The sequence below is a fragment of the Cebus imitator genome, unplaced genomic scaffold (genome assembly GCF_001604975.1).
Source record: "Cebus imitator isolate Cc_AM_T3 unplaced genomic scaffold, Cebus_imitator-1.0 Scaffold279, whole genome shotgun sequence".
Classification (NCBI taxonomy): Eukaryota; Metazoa; Chordata; class Mammalia; order Primates; family Cebidae; genus Cebus; species Cebus imitator.
The window spans coordinates 2,769,444-2,794,720 of record NW_016107594.1 but is presented as its reverse complement, the minus strand read 5'-3'; the positions used below and the strand labels follow the sequence as shown (position 1 = coordinate 2,794,720).

At 39.4% G+C, this 25,277-nt stretch overlaps 1 protein-coding gene across 2 annotated transcripts in view; it reads right to left on the bottom strand.

Annotated features, from left to right (window-relative positions):
- The window catches only part of CSMD1 (CUB and Sushi multiple domains 1), a 2,110,588-nt gene that overhangs the window by 83,067 nt on the left and 2,002,244 nt on the right, over nucleotides 1–25,277 (bottom strand). For both annotated transcript variants that reach the window (XM_017501161.1, XM_017501162.1), the window contains exon 51: nucleotides 7,873–8,064. In XM_017501161.1, the coding sequence (XP_017356650.1) occupies nucleotides 7,873–8,064 (192 nt within the window). The remainder of the gene's footprint in view (nucleotides 1–7,872; nucleotides 8,065–25,277) is intronic.

The window sequence follows — 25,277 nt, the reverse complement described above, 5'->3', positions numbered from 1 at the left end:
TGGCGACCGTGGAGCACCTCCGCCCGGGAATTTCCTAGTCTGTGGGCAATAAAAACGCGGCGTCCACTCACCCTCTGCGCTTTCACTGGGAGCTACAATCCTGAGCTGTTCCTAAACGGCCATCTTGGATCCTATATCCAGTCTGTATCTTTTAATTGGGGCATTTAGTCCATTTACATTTAAGATTAATATTGTTATGTGTGAATTTGATCCTGCCATTATAATGCTAGCTGGTTGTTTTGCCCATTAGTTGATGCAGTTTCTTCATAATGTTGATGGACTTTACAATTTGGTGTTTTTCCAGTGGCTGGTACTGGTTGTTCCTTTCTGTGTTTAGTGCTTCCTTCAGGAGCTCTTGTAAGGTAGGCCTAGTGGTAACAAAATCTCTCAGCAATTGCTTGTCTGTAAAGGATTTTGTTTAAGGATGTTGAATATTGGCCCCCCACTCTTTTCTGGCTTGTAGGGTTTCTGCTGAGAGATCTGCTGTGAGTCTGATGGGCTTCCCTTTGTGGGTAACCCGACCTTTCTCTCTGGCTGCCCTTAGCATTTTTTCCTTCATTTCAACCCTGGTGAATCTGACAATTACGTGCCTTGGAGTTGCTCTTCTTGAGGAATATCTTTGTGATGGTCTCTGTATTTCCTGAATTTGAATTTTGGATGGACTTGGTAGGTTAGGGAAGTTCTCCTGGATAATGTCCTAAAGAGTGTTTTCCCACTTGGTTTCATTCTCCCCTTCACCTTTAGATACACCAATCAAATGTAGATTTGGTCTTTTCACATAATCCCATATTTTTTGGAGGCTTTGTTCATTTCTTTTCAGTCTTTTTTCTCTAATCTGTCTTCTTGCTTTCTTTTATTGAGTTGATCTTCAATCTCTGATATCCTTTCTTCTGCTTGATTGATTTGGCTATTGAAACTTGTATATGCTTCATGAAGTTCTCATGCTGTGCTTTTCAGCTCCATCAGGGTTGTGTATGTTATTGTCTAAATTGGTTATTCTAGTTAGCATTTTGTCTAACCTTTTTTCAAAGTTCTTAGTTTCTTTGCATTGGGTTAGAAAATGCTCCTTTAGCTCAGAGAATTTTACTACCCACCTTCTGAAGCCTGTTTCTGTCAGTTTGTCAAACTCATTTTTTGTTCAGTTTTGTTCCCTTGCTGCTGAGGAGCTGTGATCCCTTGAAGGAGAAGAGGCATTTGGTTTTTTGAATTTTTCAGCCTTTGTGGGCTGGTTTCTTCTCTTCGTGAATTTTTCTACCTTCGATCTTTGAAATTGGTGACCTTTGGGTGGGGTCTCTGAGTGGACGTCCTTTCTGTTGATGTTGAAACTATTTCTTTCTGTTTGTTAGTTTTCCTTCTAACAGTCAGGCTCCTCTGCTGTAGCTCTCCTGGAGTTTGCTGAAGGTCCACTCCAGATTCTGCTTGCCTGAAGAATGGAGTGCAAGCATTCTACAGTGGAGGCTGTAGAACAGCAAAGGTTGATGCTTGTTTCTTCCTCTGATGGCTTCATCCCAGAAAGGTACCCTCCAGATGCTAGCCAGAGCTGTCCTATATGATCTATTTGTTGGCCCCTACAGGAAGGTGTCTCCCAGTCAGGAATCATGGGGGTCAAAGAGCCACTTGATGAGGCAGTCTTTTTCTTATCAGAGTTCAAAAGCTATGCTGGAAAATCTGCTGCTCTCTTCAGACCTGCCAGGGAAGGACGTTGAAGTCTGCTGAAGCTGTACCCATAACCAACCCTTTTCTTGGATACTCTGTCCCAGGAAGCTGGGAACTTTATTTGTAAGTTCCTGATGGCTGCTTCCTTTTTTCAGACATTCCCTGCCCAGCAAGGAAAGAGTCTAGTGACACAGTCTGCCTGCAGAGGCCTTGCTGATCTGTGTTGAGTTCCATCCTGTTGGAACTTCCTGGTGACTTTGTTTACACAGGCGAGGTTAAAACCACCTACTTAAGCTTCAGCAGTGGTGGATACCCCTCCCCTGACTGGGCTCAAAAGTCCCAGGTCCATCTCAGACTGCTGTGGTGGCTGTGAGAATTTCTTGCCAGTGAATCTTAGCTTGCTTGTCTTTGTGGGGGTGGGACCCGCCAAGCCAGATCTCTTGGCTCCCTGGCTTCAGCCCCCTTTTTCAGGGGAGTGAATGGTTTGTCTCACTGGTGTTCTAGGCACCACTTGGGTATGGGGAAAAAAACTGCTGTGGCTAGCTCAGAGTCTTTCCAAACAACGGCTGTCCAATTTGGTGCTGGAAACCTGGGGCACTGGTATTTTAGGCACCGGAGGGAACCTCCTGGTCTGTGGGTTCTGAAGACTGTGGGAAAAGCACAATACCTGGGCGGGGGGGCAAGGACCAGTCCCAAACGGCTTCCCTTGGCAAGGAGAGGGAGTTCTCCAGCCTCTTACATTTCCCAAGTGAGATGATGCCTCACCCTGCTTCATCTTGCCCTTTTTGGGTGTGCAACCCCCAAAAAACAGTCCATGTCCAGCCAGTCGCAGTGAGATGAACCAGGTACCTCAGCTGGAAATGCAGAGATCACCCACCTTCTGTGTTGATCTTGCTGGGAGCTGTGCCCTGGAGCTGTTCCTATTTGGCCATCTTGCCAGCAGTCTCCCAAGATAACTCTTAAATAAGCATTTAGAAAAAATGTACCATCCATAATTTATGCCATGTTCATTGAATAGCTATAATATTACAAAATTCCAGTGTAGCTCACTGAGTCAGTGTGGATGTATAAAATGTAAAATGCAAAGGTAATTTTTTTGTGTGTGATTCATGGATTTCTGTGACAAATGTTTTTCTTTTTAAATATAGACAATAATTCAAACAACAAAAGCAATAAGAATATAATAGCCTTCTACTTGTATAACAACTTTGTGCTAGGAAGGTGTTCAGACATCCCTAGATACTAAATTTTAATTTTCTATTATTATGTCTTGAAGGACAAGACTGCAGAACTTACTGTTTAAGGTGAGACTATGGTCTCCTGTATATTTGCTCATGGAGACCTGGGTTTTTCTCTAGGGACATATTAGAATAGCCTGGAGTTAGAATAGCACAAACCCTTCCAAAATTGCTGAATTTCTCAGCTGATTTCACAGTTTTATTAGTGTGATTACTGTGTGATCAAGGCTCACCTCTTTATCTGGAGCTGACTGGACAAGCAGAAAAGGAAAGCCTAACATTTCCAGCTCCTAAGCGAATAAGTAACTGAAAACAATTAAGTTCTGGGAGATCTTATGAGCAGGGCCACTCTAACATGAACCCTGGGCAGTCAAAAAAAAAAAAAAAAGTGAAAATGCCTGCTCCTCAGCTGGATCATGATTTGGGCGATGCTACTGTTGAAGATTCTGTTGGTCCTGATCCAAAGCAATGTGGACAGTGACACTGTGTTTCTTCTGTGAAGAAGCTACCACAGTGTGGAAAATTGCCCTTAGAAAAATGTGTCATTTTCATTACTTTAAGAAATTAAATTATGTTTTAATTTCCTGGGGTTTATTACACACTTACTTAATGGTAAACTATACTATTACCAGGATTCATGGTGTGTTTTGTTTGTGTGTGTGTGTGTGTGTGTGTGTGTGTGTGTGTGTGTGTGTTGGCAAAGTAGGAAACATGAGAGATAAATGTAATTTAAGCATAACATGAAATTAAATTCTGTTACAGCAAAAATAATGTATTTATTGATTTTTTTTCTTGTGGATCCAAGAAATTGTTTACATTTTATTTATTTATTTTTGTTGAGGGGACAGTCTTACTCTGTTGCTCAGGCTGGCTTGTGGTGGTGTGATCTCAGCTCACTAAAACCCCCACCTCCTGGGTTCAAGCGATTCTCATTCCTCAGCCTCCCAAGTAGCTGTGGTTACAGGAGCATGCCACCAAGCTGGGGTAATTTAGTATTTTTCAGTAGAGACAGTGTTTCACCATGTTGGTCAGGCTGGTCTCAAACTCGTGATCCCAGGTGATCCACTCGCCTTGGCCTCCCAAAGTGCTGAGCCACTGTGCCTGGCCTACATCTTAAGTTTTTAAAAATTGTGTTTTTCATTTTCTTTTGGGGGAGCAAAGTTTTGAAGGTGGTGTAATTCCCAGCATTATATTGCCTATGTTTTTTCTGATATTCTTAAGTGACTTTCAAGAGAGTAGATGGTTAGTTACCATTTTGAGGAACTCAATATTTGTCCCAAGTAAATAAAAGGAATAATATTGAATATTGCATTAAACCTGGTTGTGAACAATACATAGATGACACTAGTACTCACAAAAATCCATGTTGGAGGGAAACGTGAGACAACGGTTGTTCATATTGTTTCCTCCACTGCTTTGTCTACTACCTGCCTGTGCCACTGTGTATATTTCATGGTGTTATTCTCAAACAGCTCTTCTAAGAATGGAATCCAGGGCATCTCTGATATTCTTTTAGGGGTCAACAAGCATCTCCCTTTCCAATGACTACACTAGCAACTGTCAATATATTTTATTTTTCATATCTCAACCAAAACAACAAACTTTGACAAAGTTAGTGCAGAAGATGCTATAAGAATCCAGCCATCCTCTATTAAGCCACACATTAAGGAGCTTTGAAAAATTTTTAAATGACACTACCCTCTTCACGTTAATTTTTGTTTTGTTTGAAAATGAATCGTTATGTTCATAAAAATGTGTTACTTATGTAAGCATGTAATTGACATTTTAAATTAATACACCTGTAAAATCATATCAGTTTTAATGTAAATGAATTAACAAATGAATATTTTAAAATAATTGTTTTTAATGTATGACATAGTTATGAAAAGTTATTTGGGGTCTAGTGGTAGGCAGTATTTGATGGTGGTCCCTAAGTGTCCCAACACTGGGTCAAGACATCTCCTCAAATCCTCTCCCCTTGAGTAAGGACAGACCTCTGAGTATTTTAGGAGTCAGGTGACTTTGAATTAATAAAAAATGAGATTATCTGGATGGAAACAGCCTGGGGAGGGGAGTCCTTACCAGGAACTGAGTCCTTCCTGAAGTCAGAGACTTGGGACTCAGGAGAGGGCCTGGTAGGGTGGGGGACGCAGAGTCAGGAGCTTACTATTTCCTCATCAGCAGCAATAACATAAAGGGCTCAGCCACACAGCCACAAGGACATAAACTCTGCCCATGAGCCATGCTTGGGAAGTTTATTGGAACCTCACTGGACCTCACTGGGCCTCCAGCCCTGTCAGCACCATGAACTGAGCCCTCTGAGATTGTGAGCAGAGGACCCAGCCAAAATGTGCCAGGTACCTGAACCCGGAAGCTGGGCTGTAGCATATCTGTATTGTAAGGTCCTAAGCATGTGGTCACTGGTTTTGCAGCAGTCAATAACTAGCACATGTCCTCAAATTTTAAAAATAAAAATTTTATGAAAATCCCAGAGAACAGTTGCTTTCAAAGAGGCTGGGGTATCCCTTCCATAGAGGGTCTACTGAATGACCTTAGTAAAGAGGTTTCCAGTACTCTGATGCCATTTCCAAAACATTTAGGCAAGAGAGGAGGAGAAAGGGGCCATTAAGGCTTTTAAACTCTTAGAGAACATCCAGTTTAAACAAAAAATCAAGCACTATGACATCCAAGATGGCACATCTGTGCTCCGGAAAGAGAGAAAGATTGACAGGCTCTGTATTAGTAGTTCAGTTAAATCAGTAGATACAAGAATAAATTGGTAATATTGATAGTGCTTTTTGGGGAAAAAAGAGCAGCAGAAAATTTTAGCTTGGTGGCAAAGTAACAATAAACTCCATGGCAACTTTCCCTACCTCACTGACCATGTGCACAATACATTGCATCACCCTGGCATAGATTTGGTTTTCTGATACCGCTCTCCACTAAAAGATGCCAGGGATCTTTGGAGAACAATGTGTTTGGGTAAGAAAAATTCCAGATAGCCATAGAACTTCCTGTTTTTATGATAAAACAAGGACCACTTCAGAGATGTTAGAGGGACCAATTAAGAAAGCGATGTGAAAGGGACTCCTCCTGGCCAATTGTCACAACCTGAGATACAAACATTAATAAAAACACTTTTTTTTTTGAAGCCAACAATAATTTCAGTGGGAATCCAGTGACTCTGGAAAATGTCACGTGTCCATGAAGACGGTCAAGAGACAAACAGCAAAGTGCGACAAAACAGCTTATGCCCAGCCTGTAAGTCAACAAATGGCTGACAATTTATGAAACAAGTGTGTGGCCTGAGACAACTGTATATGTGAAGATAAATTATGTGTAGTGGTTGTGTCTACTGCACTCCATGTCAGAAATACCAGAATACAGTATACAAAACTAGAGGCAGGGAAACAGACTTTACAGAATTACAGAGGCTGGAGGCAGAAACACTGTTCAAAGAAAGCAGAGTTCTAACTTTGCTTTCTACCTCAAAATGAGATTAATGCCTTGCTGCTAACCAGTTTAGTTCAGGAATGAAGATTTTGCTAACATTCCCTTAAGTAGAAGGCTCTCCATTGTACATGAAAATTCTTCTGGAACGATGTTTAAGCTGTGAGCATGGAAGATTGTCGCACAGCAAGTACCAGTTAGCATGACCCTGTTCTGGGAAGACAAGGACACCGTAGCTGGGCATCCCTGGGAAATTAGAAAGACAAGAAAAAGCTGTACTTGGCTGTGGTAGCTGCAGAGGTCCCTTGTAAAACCCCACCCCTGAGGAGTTAATGGTTGTCAGTTTTTTAAGATCCTATTTCTGGTTTGAAGTAGACAAAATGTTGGCTGGAAGAGTCTAAAATAGGTCAAAGGTTCGGGTTCCTGACTCTTTCTCCTAATCTCTCCTTACTGGAAATAATGCTGGAATCTCCAGGTGACAAACTGACTTGCAAGGATGAATACATCTGTGCATGACTGGCAAGGATGTGGGGAAAGTGGGGCATTTACTAAATGGCAAAGGTGTGATAGAGAGGAATGCCGTTGCAAACTCAGTGACTATGTCATTAACCGCCCAAACCAGGACACTGTTCAGAGCAACAAGAAATCATTAATATGCACCCTGGAAAACAGGCTTCAGGCAGGGCTATCTTGGAGAAACAGGGACCATGTTTATTATGATTATGAAAACTTTAAGCTCCTTGAAGTCAGCAGTGCTTCCTGATTTATCTTTGTGTTCCTGGTGAAGAGTTTGTGGGATGTGTTTCATTAATATTTGTTATATTTAAAGTTAAATTAAAATTATCAAAGATAGGGAAACATGCTTTTGTCTCTTTCATTTCTTACTCTGATGTATTCTTACTAATCTGTATTTTATAAAATGTATACTGTTCTAACTAGTTTTTATGCATAATTTTTTGTGTACAATCAAGTAAAGATTGTATATTAGATACATCTGAATCAGAGGGCTCTGAACAATAATACTAGCATTTTTAAATTTTTCTATTTATTCATATTTAATGTGAAACTCAAAGCTTTAACTGCTTATCTTGTACCTAAGAGAATAATCATCTCCTTTTTGGAGATATTCATTATTTGAGAACACAGTATCTTCAGCATTAATACTATTTCCCAAGATCCTAATTAGAACTCTTGAATAGCCTGTCTATGGAGTAAGAGTTACCTTTTTACACAGAGGCTTGAATTTGTCTTTGAGCTGATTTGAAATATTTGAAATAACGTTTGAAAAATAGATCATTAACAAGTAAAAGACAACATCAAATGCCTAATCCAGCAGCAGTGAGGTTTAAGTATGTCACATGACAATACAATTCACCATTGTAATGAAAAGACATGCCATTTGGTTGTACTTTTGATCTACAGGACTATGATAGATGATAGCTCCCCTAGAGGAGCTCACCATTGACAGCAGGCATCTAGAATAGCCTAGGATGCCGTGTCATTTGAGGGTGCATCCCTCATTGCTCACCTCGACAGCTTGGCCTCTCTTCTATGTTCCACGTCCCATTGGCCTGGCACTGCACGAGCCTCCGGCCCTCTAAGTAGTAACCGGGACTGCAGCTCAGCAATACTTGAGCACCGAACTCATTCAAGGATCCTGAAACCAGCCTCCAGATGACATGTTCTGAGAGCTGAGCTTCAATACTGGGGCAAGGGACCGCTAGAAGAGAAACATATATCACATCATCATTTTTCTTTTTTTGGAAAAAATCAGACTGTGCTTGCTGTGAATGGCAAGGTCTTGCTATAGAAAACTGATCTTGTTGGGCAAAATAGATGCCATGACATATTATCTCAGCATTTCTTGACCACCCACGTAGTCATATGGGAATGATCCAATATGTAAAATGCATTCAACTGCCTCATTACAGATGTGTTGGGAAGCTTGCAGTCAGACTTAACTGTAAAAGGGGTAAATCACTTCCACAAATGTATATGGCTCACTGGAGTTGATGAAAATTTTCATGATGGTAATGAGCACATGCAAATAAAAATCTTACATATAATTTCCCTCAATACCCTTGGAGGAACTCAGAATAGTAAGTGTGTAATTGCAAACCAGCTGGGAAAATAATTTTCAGGAAATCAGATGCCTTCATTTCTTTCTCCCTGTGAAACATACATATATATCTATATATCATTGAATGTAGAAACATACAGAAATACATAGGCACACTGCACTAATACTGTTCAGTAAAATGTTTAACAAGTCTTAAATGAGACCATCTACTCGTATCCTTAGAAAAGGGCCTAGAAGATAGTAGTTACTTAAGAAACAGTAACAATTGTAACAGCAATAGTAATAGTAGTAACAATGACACTGCTAGTAGTAGTATACTATAACCAGGGTGGACTTCAAGGACTTCGTAAATGTACTGAAAATACATGCAAAGTCTTAGTTGTATGTTAGTGTATACTTTTTGAAAAGTAAAAGATGATTTAAAATTGTACAAAATAAGAAACCACAACCAGTTCTCTAATTATGAAGCATCAGTAACTGTCATCCGTCACAATTTACCACCAAGAAAATTGATCAAATTGATGAATGTATTGAGCTAGGAAGAATTAGCTGGAGAGACCATAGCTTTTTTCAGAATCATAGTAGTATACTTTGCATTTAAATCTACTTTTTTTTAAGACAAAGTTCTCCTCTCTCTCTCAGGCTGCAGGGCTGGATGGCAGTGGTATGAACTCTGCTCACTGCCACCTCTACCTCCCAGGTTCAAGCAGTTCTCTTGCCTCAGCCTCCCAAGTAGCTGAGACTATGGGATTACAGAGGCCCACCACCATGTCCAGCTAATTTTTGTATTTTTAGAAGTGGGGTTTCGACATGGGGGCCAGTCTGGTCTTGAACTCCTGACCTCAAGTGATCCACCCACCTTAGCCTCCCAAAATGCTGGAATTACCGGTGTGAGCACTGCACCCAGCCTACATTCAAATTCTATACAAGTTTCTTATAATTGAGTCAGGCATAACCAAAATGTTTACAAAAATCTTACTCAGTTTTTTCTCAATAATTTACAAAAGCTATATGAAATACTGAAAAACATAGGTTTTTTTGATATCACAATAACAATGAAGTTTAAAATGTGAAGAAAAATGCTAAAAGTAATCCTTAGGTTTATTTCTCTCAAATTTTTTTTAGTTGAAGCAGTTATTCTAAATTTATATGAATACTCAAATGTTTAATCCAATGAGAAAAATATTTTTCTCCAGCCAAAATACTCTTAGAATTTCTGCCAAAACTGTCATTTCTCAAAAGTCCTTAAATGCTTTAGCCTTATAAATCCATAACTCGAATCTCACTGCATATTTCAAATGAAATGCATTTCATTTCATCAAAACGTGCTTCTAGAATTGTTTTTAATAACATAAACTACCTCTTACAAAGTCTATTTATGGCAAGAACGATTCAACTTTGTTCTTTGGTTTTTGCTTGTTTATTTGTTTTTCTTGTTGTTTTTACATAGATGAGGTCTTGTTATATGGCCCAGGCTGGTCCTGAAAATGGTATTTGGTTTGATTTGTAATTATCTTAGGCTAGTTTAATTGTTTGCTTACATCTCTTTTTTTGGCTATGCTATAGGCTCATTTACTGTAAACAGTATGTCTTTTCACAATTTTTTTAGTACAGTGTCTGACAAATTAGATACTGTATGTGTATATAATATGTATATTATACGTATATATCTATATGTGTGTATGCTTTGAAAAAATAGCCTGCCAAAAAATGTTGCCACAAAGAGAGGAAATAATCCTGTATGGGTGGAAATTAAGAGTAAAAAGAAAAGTGAGGACTGGAATAAATACTAAAGTTCATCTTGTCCTTTTTTAACTGGAAGATGAGAGTTGAAGACTGGAGATTTCCAGAAGTTGATGCAGATTATTTTATGCAATATTTTCAAAAAATGATAGGTAAAGGACATACAAAACAATGGAGTTTGAATACTCTATAATGATGTAATTTGGGAGGAGAAATTGCAAATATAGACCAAGAGAATGTGAGACCATTTTCCTAAGGCTTGGTAAAAAAATGTCCAGTCTGTTAGTTGCGACTCCATGCTCACCTGCATTCATAAAAAAACAATGCCAACAGCCTCCATGGAATAATGGGCCCTGATTTCCTGTTGTTGTCAATAAGGCTGTCACAAAGAATACTCCTTATCTTGACCCAATACAATAATGTGGCAAAATCTGACAACAGAACTGCGTGAGGGAATATTGAATTCAAAACAGAGCATTTTGCAACCTCCAGATACCTACCCTAGTGTACAGATTCACATATCTGTAAGTAGTGTTTAGTCACTCACATTAGAAGCCTGAAAACTGTGTCTTCCTGCACTCCCTTTCACACACCCTTCCCCAAGGGGTGTCTACACTCAACCTCCCCTAACTCACTAGGTTTTCTCCACTGCTGTACATCTTCTACCTCTACTACCTCTACCTTACTTCAGAGTCAAATTCTTAGTTTTGATGCAAAATTTCACTTGCATACCCTTAAAAGAATATTAAAAAAATTTCTTTACATATCCTTCATTAAAAATTAATTTTTTCCCTCAAGTTTAAATCATTGACATTACCAGTATTGTTGCAGAATTATAGAGACTGGAGAGACCATTGAGGTTGCCGGAGTTTATTTTTGATGTACACCTAAATAAACTCAGATTTGGATCCAAATGGCTGAGCCCTTAACAAAGACAGGGCTCGAATTTTTATACATGAAGTATACAGTGGTGCTGAAACAGGTTTGCAGGTGTAGAACAAAGGCAATTTGACAAACAATGACAGGCACCTAACGCAGGCTTACATATGACTGTGGCTATGTAACTGAGATGTCTGCTATATTAGAACTCAAGGATTCTAGCACAGGCCTTATCTATTGCCTTCTGCCACAGTGCCTAGAAGGTAAGATTTTATCCTGTTTGGGGATTTCTTATGACCTCCTCTGTGTTACAGAAATTTACAGTTATCAGCTATAGAGAAGAAGAATACAAGAAGTTATAAACTTAAAAAGCTTGCAAATCAGGATACAATTCCACAGGAGGGGGAAGGACTCAGGGAAGTTTGCTCATGAAAGAAAAATTTAATTTCTGCTTCTCTTTGCTGCATTAATTTTATTTTTATATTATGTTTTATCAATTTTATCAATTTTTCTTTCCCTCTTCATCCCCCCCCCTTTGGTGTGTTTTATATAAGTAAACTTTTAATAGAATGCACCACTGTAATGTCCTCCTCTTTAAAGATAGTACTAAATTACACATAGGAGAGAGTACTTGGGTAGGATAGATGTTTTTAATTTCATTTTATGTAAGTTGCACCTTGATTCTTTAGGCCAAAGTTTTACTTTCTTTTACTTTGGGATGGCTAATGGAGGGTAGGCAGGCTTAGTGGTTGCTCTCATTTAGGTGCTTTAGTACATCCAATCAGGCATAGTGCCAGGGCCTTTTTCTTGCCTTGGCCTTTATTCCCCTGTGTGACTGTGCCTGTCCTAGGTTGTCCCTTCCTTCAGGAATCTTACCTGTCATTGGGTTGCCAGCCATTTTCTGGGGCTAGATAGGATGCTGAAAGAGGATGTAACCTTTTGTGTTTGAGGTGCTGTTGAGTTAATCTGTTTCACCCAGTCACTCTGGTTCCTGTTTTGGTTTACTTAAGGTAAGTTTTCTGTAAGTTTGATAAGCACATTGCCTCCAGGCAGCTTATGGGGAGCAGGGGGTGTTGACAGGTTTTCTTCCTGAGACATAGGTTAATACTTAGTTAAGGCGATTATTGGGGAGGTAGTATGCCTAGTTACTACTGCTTTTATGATTGACTGTATGTTCTAAAGCAAGAGAGGCAAGAGACATGAGAGGATTAAGCAACTACCAAGAATAAGCCCAAATCACCTGTTAGTGCTTTAAATCCTCCAAAAGATAAGAACCAACCTCCAAAGAGGGAGTCTGGTGACCAGCCATCCAGATTTCCAGATTTGAACTGGGACATGCACCAACTTTTGTACTTTTGCAGTTATTTTCATGACAGCTTTTTCATGATCAATTTCTAAGCAAGAGTTAGGTTAAACTTTCCATATACACTTCCTTCCTGGGCCAGAAGATAATCTAAAGCTAGTCTGTTTTGGTAAATAGCATTTTTCATTTTTGTGGATTGTGCAGCCAACAGATCTAAAGCCTGTGCAGTTTCATTGGTAATGATTTAAAGCAAAAAATCATACACACACTGAAATAGGACAATGCTCCTTGTTGAGAGTAATGTAAGCTTTGAGGTCTGTTGCTAATGCTTCCCCAAAGACTGCAAGAGAGTTCTTAAACCATTGTGGAAGTCTGGTCCAAGTGAGCTGAAAATTGCCCTACTGGAAAGCAAATAATGGTTGACTTGTTGGTGCCAGACAGAGGCAGAAAAAGGCATCTTTTAGATCTAGGACTGTAAACTAGGCTGTATTTTCTTCAATTAGACTTATTAATATACAGGAGTTTGGCACTACTGGGCAAATAGTGACTGTAGACCCATTTACAGCTCGCAAGTCTTGCACTGGTCTATAGTCATATATTCCTCCAATCAATGCTGGCATCAGCACCAACAGGAGTGGAATATTCCAGAGCGATTGACATGCTACTAGTATACCATACTTTTGTGCTCCCATAAACCCCCCAACAGCTTCTTGAGGCAAAGGGTATTGATGAAGTTGGACAGGGGTGGCACCTGGTTTTAGCTGTACTACCACTGTGGCATGGTTTATAGTCAGCCAGGCAGGTTTTCAGCCCAGACTTCGAAAAATTCATCTGTTAGCCTGACTAGTATGGTTTCTTCTTCTGGAGTTAAGGGATGGTCTGGCCCTTGGATTCCCCTAGTGTGCAGCCTCCACTCCTCAGCCTGTGGCATAGTTAGAGTTAGCACCACTGTTGCTGGCTGGGTGAGATCTAAAGTCACATTGCCTTTTGGTCTGAAGGAAACTTGAGCCTGCAGCTTTTGGAGCAAGTCCTTCCCTAGCAGGGGAACTGGACAATTTGGGAGGTATAAGAACCCATGCTGGACTTCTCATCTTCCGAAAACATACCTCTTTGACTGGCAAAAGGGTCTTTTCTCTGCCACTCCTGTGGCTCCAATTATAGCAGCATACATTTTAGTTAATGGTCCAATTGGTTGAGTTACTACTGAGTGTTCAGCACCTGTATCTACCATGAAACTTATTTCTTGGCCCCCTACTTTTGTCCTGACCATAGGCTCCTGGGGGCCTAGAGAAATGGAGCCCAGTCTGTCTCAGTCCTTACAGCATTCGGCTCCCACCAGGCCAATTAGGTCAGCTTCTTGAGCCCTTCTCTGGCTTTCATTATTGTCAACTGCATCCTTTTCTGGGCACTCATACTGCACCCTTGTCTCTCTCTAGTTTAGGTCATTTTTCAAAGTTCTCTCAGGTTAAACCTTTCCCTTTCCCAAGACCTGGGCCATGTCCTCTTGCTGCATTCGCCCTCCTTTCTGTGAGAGCTGTGGCCAGGAGATCTGCTTTCCTTTTAAGCTTTCAATCCACTTATCTTTTGGCGACCTCCTCATGGTTAATGACCACTTTGTGGGCCACCTGTATGAGCCAAGTGGCCGTCATACCTTCAAACACTTTTGGAGTTTCCTTCTGTTATCACTCTGCACCTGACTAACAAAGGCTGCAGTCACCATACATTGATTTCCTGCTGCCTCTGGGTCAAATGGGGTGTAGGGTCAATTTGCTTCACAGAGCACACAGAGCATCTCATAAAACTCACTTGGGCTCTCATCTGCCTTCTGACAAACCTCTGAAATTTTTCCCGTATTCTTCCCTCCTGCCTTGATTCTATTTAGAAATGCCTCCCGAAATGCCTGCAGGTATTGTAACCCCTCTGCCTCATTGCAGTTCCACTGGGGATCTGTCACTGAGTAATGTTCCTTAGTATATTGGCAGGTATCAACTGTGCCTGCCAGGGCATTTCTCTCCAGGTATTGGAGAGTTGTCTGGGTTACTCTATGCTGCTGCTCTGTATTAAGCAGTGTTAACAGGAACTCCTGGAAATCTGCCCACATGGGGTTGTAAGTAAAATGTATTGCATTAAATCTGTGATGGCTTGGGGTTTCTTCATGTAGGAGTGAATATGCTGTTTCCAATTTAGGAGGTCAGTGGTGGAGAAGGACTGGTGGGTAAATAGCCTTTCTCTGCCTCTTATTTGGCCCTCAGCATCATGGTAAATTTGGGACCTAGTTTCCTGAAGAAGCATTTGTAAGGCTTTGGTGTGGCCAGACCAGAGTTGGCTAGGGGAATTGCCTCTTTCCTTTTCTCTGAATTCCATCGACATGCCTTTTTGTTCCTCACTAAGGGATGACACTGAAGTGTCACTTCTGTCTGAACCTGATCCTCCAGCTGCTTGTCCTTCACCTTGCTGTAGATTAGTCAAGGATGGATATATTGGCACATAAAGGGGTGGTCATTCTCTCTTCTCTGGAGGGGCCTGTAGGAGCAGTTTTTGTTTTTCCAATTCTCCTTCCCCTACTTTCTGGTTGAGGGGCACTGTGGTTTCCTTTACAAACTTGGGCTCTGCTCAAGCCACTGAAGTTTTACAGTATAATACCTGGTAGGGCTGCAGCCACTTGGGATTTAATTGGACCACATTTAGCCAGGAGTTAATGTACGGGTATTGATCAGGGTGTCCACTGACCCTAGTTTCTACTCCATACATGCGGCCAACCACCTCACGATCTACTGTCCCTTCAGCAGGCCGCCTGATATTGAAAGAAGGCCAGTCTAGTTCACACAGAGTTCTTAACTTTGAGGAGTCAGTTTGACATTGTAATCTCCTTCAAAACCCTATTTAAAGTTCCTTAACATGCATTCCAATGTGCAGGTTGTGACAGCTTCCCTCCCATCTCCTCCCTTGCCATGCACAATCATTCTCACTTTCACTTCGGGCTGGTTAAGCGGATCCAGGTAGGAGGGGTGGTTTCAGACACCACTCTAGCTAGGAGAGTACCTTATTCCCCTACAACTGCTGCAGTTGTGGGGCAAATCCTGTTAGCCGCATGTGGGATGGCCCCTGGCTACAGCCAGCACCACACTTTGCTCTCAGCCTACAGTCCATGCTAAAGGACTTGCGGCTCCCACATGTCACTCCCCACATTGGCTCCTCCCACAGCCATCTCTTTCATGCACTTTCATGCACCTCTCCTTCCCAGTTTTCCACACCTGCCCCTAGGCTTCCTTACTAAGTTAGCCTAGCAAGCCACTCGCTTCAAGTGTTGATGGGTATGTAAGTTTCATTCAAATCACTGAGTCACCCTCACTTCTACCAGCTCTACTGTATTGGATTAATAATCACTTCCCTGGAGTTTATCAGGTTCCAGTTAGCTGAGTTTCACTCGAAATGGTGAGCTGCAGTTCCTTCCCCTAGCCCTGCTAGGTTGGGTTACTAGTCACTTCCCCAGAAGGTGACTGAAGCTCTGGACCTCTTTTCCCTTCCTCTTCTTCAATCCTCAGTTGTCTTACTACTATTCCTAAAATGTGCTGATCCTAGAGTCATTCTGCTGCCGCGTCTTAGTTCTGTTGTGCTGTCCAGAAAGAACACTGGGGCTTGGGAGAGCCAATCACCTTCTTGGGAGAAGCCTCGTAGTGGCACCTAAGGTCTTGGGTCTCCCTTGGCCTGGGGTCTTGGCCTCCAGAGGCAAAGGAGACAGCAAGCCTGTCATCTCCAATCCTGGACCAGCCCCCAAAAGTGTTGCAGAAATTTTTGAGACTGGAGAGATCATTGAAGTTGCAGAAGGAGTTTATGTTAGGTGCACACCAGCCCAGCTCAGATTTGGATCCAAAATGGCTGAGCACTTAACAAAGACAGGGCTTGACTTTTTATACATAAAGTACACAGTGGTGCTAAAACAGGTTTGCAGGTGTAGAACAAAGGCAATTTGACAAACAATGACAGGCAACTAACTTAGGCTTACAAGTGACTGTGGCTATGTAACCCAGATGTCTGCTATATGTAAAGCTCAAGGATTCTAGCACAGGCCTTACCTATTGTCTTCTGCTACAGTGCCTAAAAGGTGGGATTTTTAGCCTGCTTGGAGATTTCTTACAACCTTCTCTGTGTTACAGAAACTCAGAGTTATCAGCTATAGAGAACAAGCATATAAGAATTTATAAGCTTATAAATTTATAAACATAAATTTATAAACTTGCAAAGCAGGATACAATTTCACAGGAGGGGGAAGGACTCAGGGAAGTTTGCTTATTTAAAAAAATAGTTTCTGCTTTTCTTTCCTGAATTATGTTGTTTTACTGATTTTTCTTTTCACTCTTCAGTATATCACATGCAAATTATGGTCAAGAGCTCTTAAGTAAAATACCATTTTTACTGAGGTCCAAGATAATAATACTACAGCAATTTGATACTTCTGAATATTTATTTAAAAGAAACTCAACAAATTTATTTTATTCCTTGTTCTCTTTCAACTATTACTTGTAGGCTACAATTTCTACAAAAAAAATCTTAATATGTTTTTATAGTTTGAAAGTTCTTTATGAATAATATATGACACTTATCTGTAACAAACTTTGATTTTTAAACTTCCTGTGACCACAACGCTCCACAGGTGGAAACATTCTCTCTGATTTAGTTGTGAATTTCCTATTAATATATGGTTGATTAAACAATGATAAAATTGTTGATAATCTATGTTCAACAGAAAAAGAATGTTTTATTGGTAATTCACCAATTAATGCTATAGATAAGTCATTTTCATTGTTCATGCATTACTGATTGTTAGAAAGAGACAAGCTTTAGTATCAATTTTATTGCTATTGTGGGCATCAGATCTCAAGAAAATAGTATGTTAAAATAAATTTGGCTTGCTGAGAATAATGGTTAACACAGGAACAGAAAACCAAACACTACATGTTCTCACTCATAAGTGGGACCTGAACAATGAGAACACCTGGAAACAGGGAGGGGGAAAAATCACTCACCAGGCCCTATCTGGAGGTAAGGGACAAAGGGAGGTAGAGCATTAGGGCAAATACCTAATGCACGTGGGGTTTAAAACCTAGATGATGGGTTGACAGGTGCAACAAACCACAGTGGCACATGTATACCTATGTAACCTGCATGTTCTTCATATGTATCTCAGAACTTAAATAATAAATTTGGCTTTGAGTTGCCTCTCTACTTTGAATTCCTACACAGTGAACTGCAACCTCATTCGGTACATAAAAAACTGCAACTCCACTCAAGAGAATGTTGTTATAACAGCTTAGTCTCAGCTGATCACAGCAGCCAATCACAGGCCCTGGACTGCTCAGACCATGTCCCAGTCACGCAGGTGCCCAGTGGTGGCTCCTTCAGCTGCCTTCCCATGCCCCTTCCCTTTTCTATCAGTGCTGCTGCCCACATTGTTGGCTGGAGCTTTCTAGACCTTTCCTGTATTAGAAAGCTGCCTGATTAGATACATCTCTTTGCTCAAATAAACTCTGCTAAATTTCAGTTATCAAAAGTTTTAACAGGTAGAAGAAAAATAGAATGCAGAAAAAGATTTGATGTGGTTTCTGGCTGATGAAATTGCCCATGCTTTTTTTTCTTTTAACTGTTTTCTGTAGCTTCCAGATTTTCTAAGTATTATTAATGGTCAGAGAAAAAGCTAACCGAGAGATCAAAAGGACTTGGGAGTAGTGGCCTGATAATCACAGACATCATTTTACAGTTAGGCTGAAAAAACTGAAAGCTGAGAGGACTTTGTTTACAAGAAAAACTGGAAATAGTTAAACTAAGCCCCAGTGAAAAATCTTCTGTCTTATGGTACAAATAAATATATGTACATGTATAATTTATATGTATATATAAATGTTTATTCTTACCACACATAAATACAAAATGTTGTAAAAAAAAAATCAATGCATAACAGTTTAACAAGAGATTATTAGGAAAACTAGGATGCTTCTGTTATATTCTTAATATGTTGTTTCTTCCCACACTATTATACTTAGGAAAAAGGGAAAACAGAGCAAAAATACAGTCTGTACGAACATTTTTTTTCCATAACATTAAACATTGTAGATTAAAGGAATGAGATAAAACAGAAATATGGAGGGCAGTAGAATACATAAGATGAAGTTAAGAACTGGAGCAAAAATGTGAGTCAAGCATCAAAGAAAAAGAAAGCAAAGCATAAGCCAGGGGCACTGGGGAGAAAGGGAAGGAGGGCCTCAAAAATGACTTTGTACTGAGCTCTCAATTCTGCCCAGGGATGCCCCTAACACTTACAGGCAGCTGCAGTGAACCTGTACGTCTCCCCTAAGACTTACAACAAAGTGGAGTTACAGTTAGGAGGCAACATGGAACAGCCTGAGCATCTCTGTGCTGACATTTTTAAAGAAAACACGTTGTTCTTTCTAACAAAAATACCATAGCTAGCGCTCTCCTGGGCTGTTCCCTGTACCTGCCAGCGCTTCCCAGTCACCCACCATCATAGGCAGATACTGTGGAGTGTGGCTGCTCCCAGGGACACACATCTATTGAAAGAGTTCTTTCACATTGGATAGGTAATTGTATAAGTAATTTTAGTCTAAATGTATCCTCCCTCACAACAACACTGAGATGGGAAAGGGAGGGTATCACTATTGTGTATTTATTTGCATGTTACAGAGGAGCAAGAAAGCCCAGGCTCGCCCCTATCAAGCCAGAATTTCCATCTGTGTGTTTCACTTGAAGTTGTGTTTCTGAATTGTCAGTTTCTCTTACCACTAGAAACAATACAGGAAAATTTGATTTTTTTCTACAAATGACTAAAATAAGTAACTCCAGAGAGAGTTTCAAGAATTGAATCAGTAAAAGCTCCAAACACAGTAACATACAGATATCAAATGAATAACAACTTTTTTAAAAGAATGTTATAAAATTTGATCAACCTGGAAGATGTAGCAAAAGAAAGTGTTTTGCTAACATAAATTTTATAAATCAATATTTTTTAACAATTATAGGGGAATAAATTGCCAGATCAAGTTTTGTAAAATTAAATATTTTCAAAAACATGAGGGTTTAGTTGGCATGCCAGAAAGTGTTCAACTTGCCAGTTTACCTTATATTACTTCTTTTTTATTTTTAAGAAAATACAGATTACCTTCTGTTACCTTAAATAAAACAACTGTAAAGAAATAATTTTTCTTCAATTTTCACAAATTCAAGAGCACATTTACTGGAGACCATTTCAAAATGTTTGACATGGTTAATATCATTAACTATGTTGATATGATTGACACATTTTTATACTAAAAACCTTAAATTATGCTTTTCAAATCAGATCAGTTTAAAACATAAACAATATATAGTAATGTGCACAAAAGACACATTTCCCTGACTTGTGAGTGTTTCAGTAACACAAAATACTATACAAATATTGGCTTCTAATTTTGTCATAATTCTGATTTATTATAGACTCAGCCAGTGACAGGACAGGAAAAATAACCATTCCTTTAAGATACTCAGACAAGGGCAGTGGGATTACCATAAATAAAGCCCTTTATCTCTCTCTCAAAAATTACAGAAACTTACTACAAATCTGTCATACTCTAACCAGCCCCTAGATTCTGGATGCAATCATTTTGTTTCTTAACAAAGAAGTTTCCCTTATCATACTCAATGCAGGTAAGTGCTTCTTATAACCAAGTTGAGTTCACACACATTTAATGGGATCTATAAAATGATGTCATTGGAATAAACTGATTTAATCAGCCTCATAACTGTTCATCATACACACAACTAAAGTAGAGTGCACAGTCTATCATTAACAATCTGTGCTTAATGGACATAGGAGAGAAAAACTGGTTTTAGTTCTAGTACCTTACAAGCCTAAATAACAAGACAACTTTGCTTTTGCTAAAAAATGAATATAAAATTTTAGGGGAAAGCTAGAACACTAAAATATTTTAAATTGTGGTCCATATCATCTAATTTTAACAATGCTCTCTAAAAAAAAGAACCCATCCACGAAGACAAAATCCAGAACACGGGATTCTTTCCTTTTTGGCTCTTAAAAAATTATTTCAATAGTTTTGGGGGACACAGGTATTTTTGGTTACATGGATGGGTTCCTTAGTGGTGATGTCTGGAATTGTAATGCACCTGTAATCCAAGTGGTATACACTGTATTCAGTATGTAGTCTTTTATCCCTCATCCATCTTCCAATCTTCCCCCTTGAGTCCTCAGAGTCACTGTATCATTCTTCATATTGTTATTATACTTTAACTTCTGGGGTAGATGTGCAGAATGTGCATGTTTGTTACATAGTTATACATTTGCCAGGGTGGTTTGCTGTATCCATCACCCCATCATCTACATTAGGTATTTCTCCTAATGCTATCTCACTCCTAAACCCCCAGCCTCACCACCCCATGACGGGCCCCAGTGTGTGATGTTGCCCTCCCTGTGTCCATGTGTTCTAATTATTCAACTTATGAGTGAGAACATGTGGTGTTTGGTTTTCTGTTCTTGTGTTAGTTTGCTGAGAATGATAGTTTCCAGGTTGATCCATGTCCCTGCAAAGGACATGAAATCATTCACTTTATGGCTGCATAGTATTCCATGGAGTATTTGTGCCACATTGTCTTTATCCAGTTTAACATTGATGGGCATTTGGGTTGGTTACAAGTCTTTGCTATTGTGAACAGTGCTACAATAAACATACATGTGCATGATTCTTTATAATAGAATGATTTATAATTTGTGGGGTGTATACGCAGTAATGGGATTGCTGGATTAAATGGTATTTCTAGTTCTAGATTCTTGAGGAATTGCCACACTGTCTTCCATGATGGTTGAACTAATTTACACTTCCACCAACAGTGTAAAATTGTTCCTATTTTTCCACATCCTCTCCAGCATCTGTGGTCTCCTCACTTTTTAATGATCGCCATTCTAATTGGTGTGAGATGGTATCTCATTGTGGTTTTGATAGGCATTTCTCTAATGACCAGTGATGATGTGGTTATTTTGATATGTTTGCTGGCTGCACAAATGTCTCCTTTTGAGAACAGTCAGTTCATATCCTTCTTTGACTTTTTAATGGGGTTGTTTTTTTTTTTTTTTCTTGTGTTCTTCGTAGATTCTAGATATTTGCCCTTGGTTAGATGGGTAGATTGCAAATATTTTCTCTCATTCTGTAGGTTGCCTGTTCACTCTAATGATAGTTTCTTTTGTTGTTCAGAAGCTCTTAAGTTTAATTAGATCCCATTTGTCTATTCTAGCTTTCATTGCCATTGCTTTTGGTGTTTTAGTCATGAAGTCCTTACCCATGCCTATGATCTGAATGGTATTGCCTAGGTTTTCTTCTAGGGATTTTTATGGTGTTAGGTTTTATGTTTAAATCTTACATACATATTGAGTTAATTTTTTTATAAGGGGTAAAGAAGTAATATAGTTTCAGCTTTCTGCAAATGGCTAATGCCATTTATTAAATAAGGAATCCTTTCCACATTGATTGCTTTTGTCAGGTTTGTCCAGGATCAGATAGTGGTAGATGTGAAGCATTATTTCTGAGGCCTCTGTTCTGTTCCATTGGTCTATATATCAGGTTTAGTACCACTACCATGTTGTTTTGATTACTGCAGCCTTGCAGTGTAGTTTAAAGTCAAGTCACGTGATGCTTAAAGCTTTGTTCTTTTTGTTTAGGATTGTCTTGGCTCTGCAGACTCTTTTTTGGTTCCATAAGAAGTTTAAGGTGAATTTTTTCTAATTCTGTGAAGAAAGCTAATGGTAGCTTGATGGGCATAGCATTTAATCTGTGAATTACATTGAGCAGTATGACCATTTTCACAATATTCATTCTTCCAAACCATGAGCATGGAATGTTCTTCCATCTGTTTGTGTCTGCTCTTATTTCCTTGAGCAGTGGTTTGTACTTCACCTTGAAGAGGTCCTTTACATCCCTTGTTAATTTTATCCCTAGGTATTTTATTCTCTTTATAGCAATTGTGAAAGGGAGTTCACTTATGATTTGGCCCTCCATTGATCTGTTATTGGTGTATAGAAGTGCTTGTGATTTTTGCAATTGATTTTGTATCCTGAGACTTTGCTGAAGTTGCTTATCAGCTTAAGGAGATTTTGGCCTGAGACCATGGGGTCTTCTAAATATACAATCATATCAACTGCAAATTGAGACAACTTGATTTCCTCTTTTCCAAATTGAATACACTTTATTTTTTTTTCTTGGCTGATTGCCCTGGCCAGAAGTTCTAATACTGTGTTGAATAGACATTAGGAGATAGGGCATCCTTGTCTTGTGCCAGTTGTCAACAGAAATGGTTCCAGTTCTTGCCCATTCAGTATTATCTTGGCTGTGGTTTTGTCATAAATACCTCTTATTATTTTGAGATACATTCCTTCAGTACTTAGTTTTAGCACAAAGGTCTATTGAATTTTGTCAACGGCCTTCTCTGCATCTCTTGAGATAATCGCGTGGTATTTGTCTTTGGTTCTTTTTATAATGGATTACGTTTATTGATTGGCGTATGTTGAACCAGTCTTGTATCTCAGGGATAAAGCCGACTTAATCATGATGGATAAGCTTTTTGATGTTCTGTTGGTTTTGGTTTGCCACTGTTTTATTGAGGATGTTCGCATTGATGTTTATCAGGGATATTGGCCTGAAATTTTCTTTTTTAGTTGTGTGTCTGCCAGGTTTTGGTATCGGGATGATGATGGACTGATAAAATGAGTAAAGGAGGATTCCCTCATTTTCTATTGTTTGGAGTAGTTTCAGAAGGAATGGTACCAGCTTCTCTTTGTAGTGCTGGTGGAATTCAACTGTGAACCTGTCTGGTCCTGGACTTTTTTTGGTGGTTAGGCTATTAATTGTTGCCTCGATTACAGATCTTATTAATGGTCTTTTCAGAGATTTGTTTTCCTCCTGGTTTAGTCTTGGGAGGCTGTATGTGTCCAGGAATTTATCCATTTCTTTTGATTTTCTGGTTTATTTGCATAGAGATGTTTATAGTATTCTCTGATGATAGTTTGTATTTCTGTGGAATCGGTGGTGATAACCCCTTTATCATTTTTTATTGCATCTATTTGATTCTTCTCTATTTTCTTCTTTATTAGTCTGGCTAGTGGTCTAAGTATTTTGTTGATCTTTTCAAAAAACCAACTCCTACATTCATTGATATCTTGAAGGGTTTTTATTGTGTCTCTATGTCCTTCAGTTCTGCTTTGATCTTCGTTATTTCTTGTCTTTTGTTAGTATTTGAATTTGTTTGTTCTTGCTCCACTAGTTCTTTTAATTGTGACATTAGGGTGTTGATTTTAGATCTTTCCTCCTTTTTCTTGTGGGCATTTAGTGGTATAAATTTCCCTCTACACACTTTTAAATGTGTCCCAGAAATTCTGATACATTGTGTCTTAATTCTCATTGGTTTCAAAGAATATCTTTGTTTCTGCCTTCATTTCATTATTTATCCAGTAGTCATTCAGAAACATGTTGTTCAGAGTTCTAGTTTGACTGCACTGTGGATTGAGAGACTGCTAGGATTTCCACTGCTTTTCGTTTGCTGAGGAGTGCTTCACTTCCAATTATGTGCTCAATTTTACAATAAGTGTGATGTGTGTTGAGAAGAATGTATATTTTGTAGATTTCGGGTGGAGAGTTCTTTAGATGTCCATAAGGTCTGCTTGGTCCAGATATGAATTTAAATCCTAGATATCCTTGTTAATTTTCTGTCTCATTGATATGTCTAATATTGACAGTGGGTTGTTATAGTCTCCCACTATTTTTGTGTGGGAGTCAAAGTCTTTTTTGGGTCTCTAAGAACTTGCCTTATGAATCTTGGTGCTTCCGTCATTGGTTGCATATATGTTTAGAATCATTAGCTCTTTTGTTGTATTGATCCCTTTATCATTATGTAATGCTTTTCTTTGTCTCTCTTGATTTTGTTGGTTTAAAATCTGTTTTATCAGAGACAAGGATTGCAACCTCAGCATTTTTTGCGTTCCATTTGCTTGGTAAATATTTCTCCATCCCTTTATTTTAAGCCTATGTGTTTCTTTGTATGTGAGGTGGGTCTCCCGAATACAGCACACTGATAGGTCTTGACTTTATCCAGTTAGCCAGTCTGTCTTTTAATTGGGGCATTCAGCCCATTGACAGTTAAGGTTAATATTGTGTGTGTTAGTGTGTGTGTGTGTGTGTGTGCGTGTGTGTGTGTATGATTGCATTTAGCATTGTTGCATAGGTACATATGTGGCAATATGATTGGCTGCCTCCATCCCTATCACCTATACCTGGCATTTCTCCCCATGTTATCCCTCCCCAACTCCTACCCCCAACTGTCCCTTCCCTAGTCCCCTCCCACATACCTCAGTGTGTGATGCTCCCCTCCCTGTGTCCATGTGTTCTCATTGTTCAACATCTGCCTATGAGTAAGAACATGTGGTGTTTGATTTTCTGTTCTTGTGTCAGTTTGCTGAGAATGATGGTTTCCAGGTTCATCCATGTCCCTACAAGGCACACAAAAACTCATCATTTTTGATGGCTGCATAATATTCCATGGTGTGTATGTGCCACATTTTCCCTGTCCAGTCTATCATCGATAGGCATTTGGGTTGGTTCCAGGTCTTTGCTATTGTAAACAGTGCCGCAATGAACATTCGTGTGCACGTGTCCTTATAGTAGAACGATTTATAATCCTTTGGATGTATACCCAGTAATGGAATTGGTGGGTCAAATGGAATTTCTATTTCTAGGTCCTTGAGGAATTGCCACGCTGTCTTCCACAATGGTTGAACTAATTTACACTCCCACCAACAGTGTAAAAGTGTTCCTATTTCTCCACATCCTCTCCAGTATCTGTTGTCTCTAGATTTTTTAATGATTGCCATTCTAAC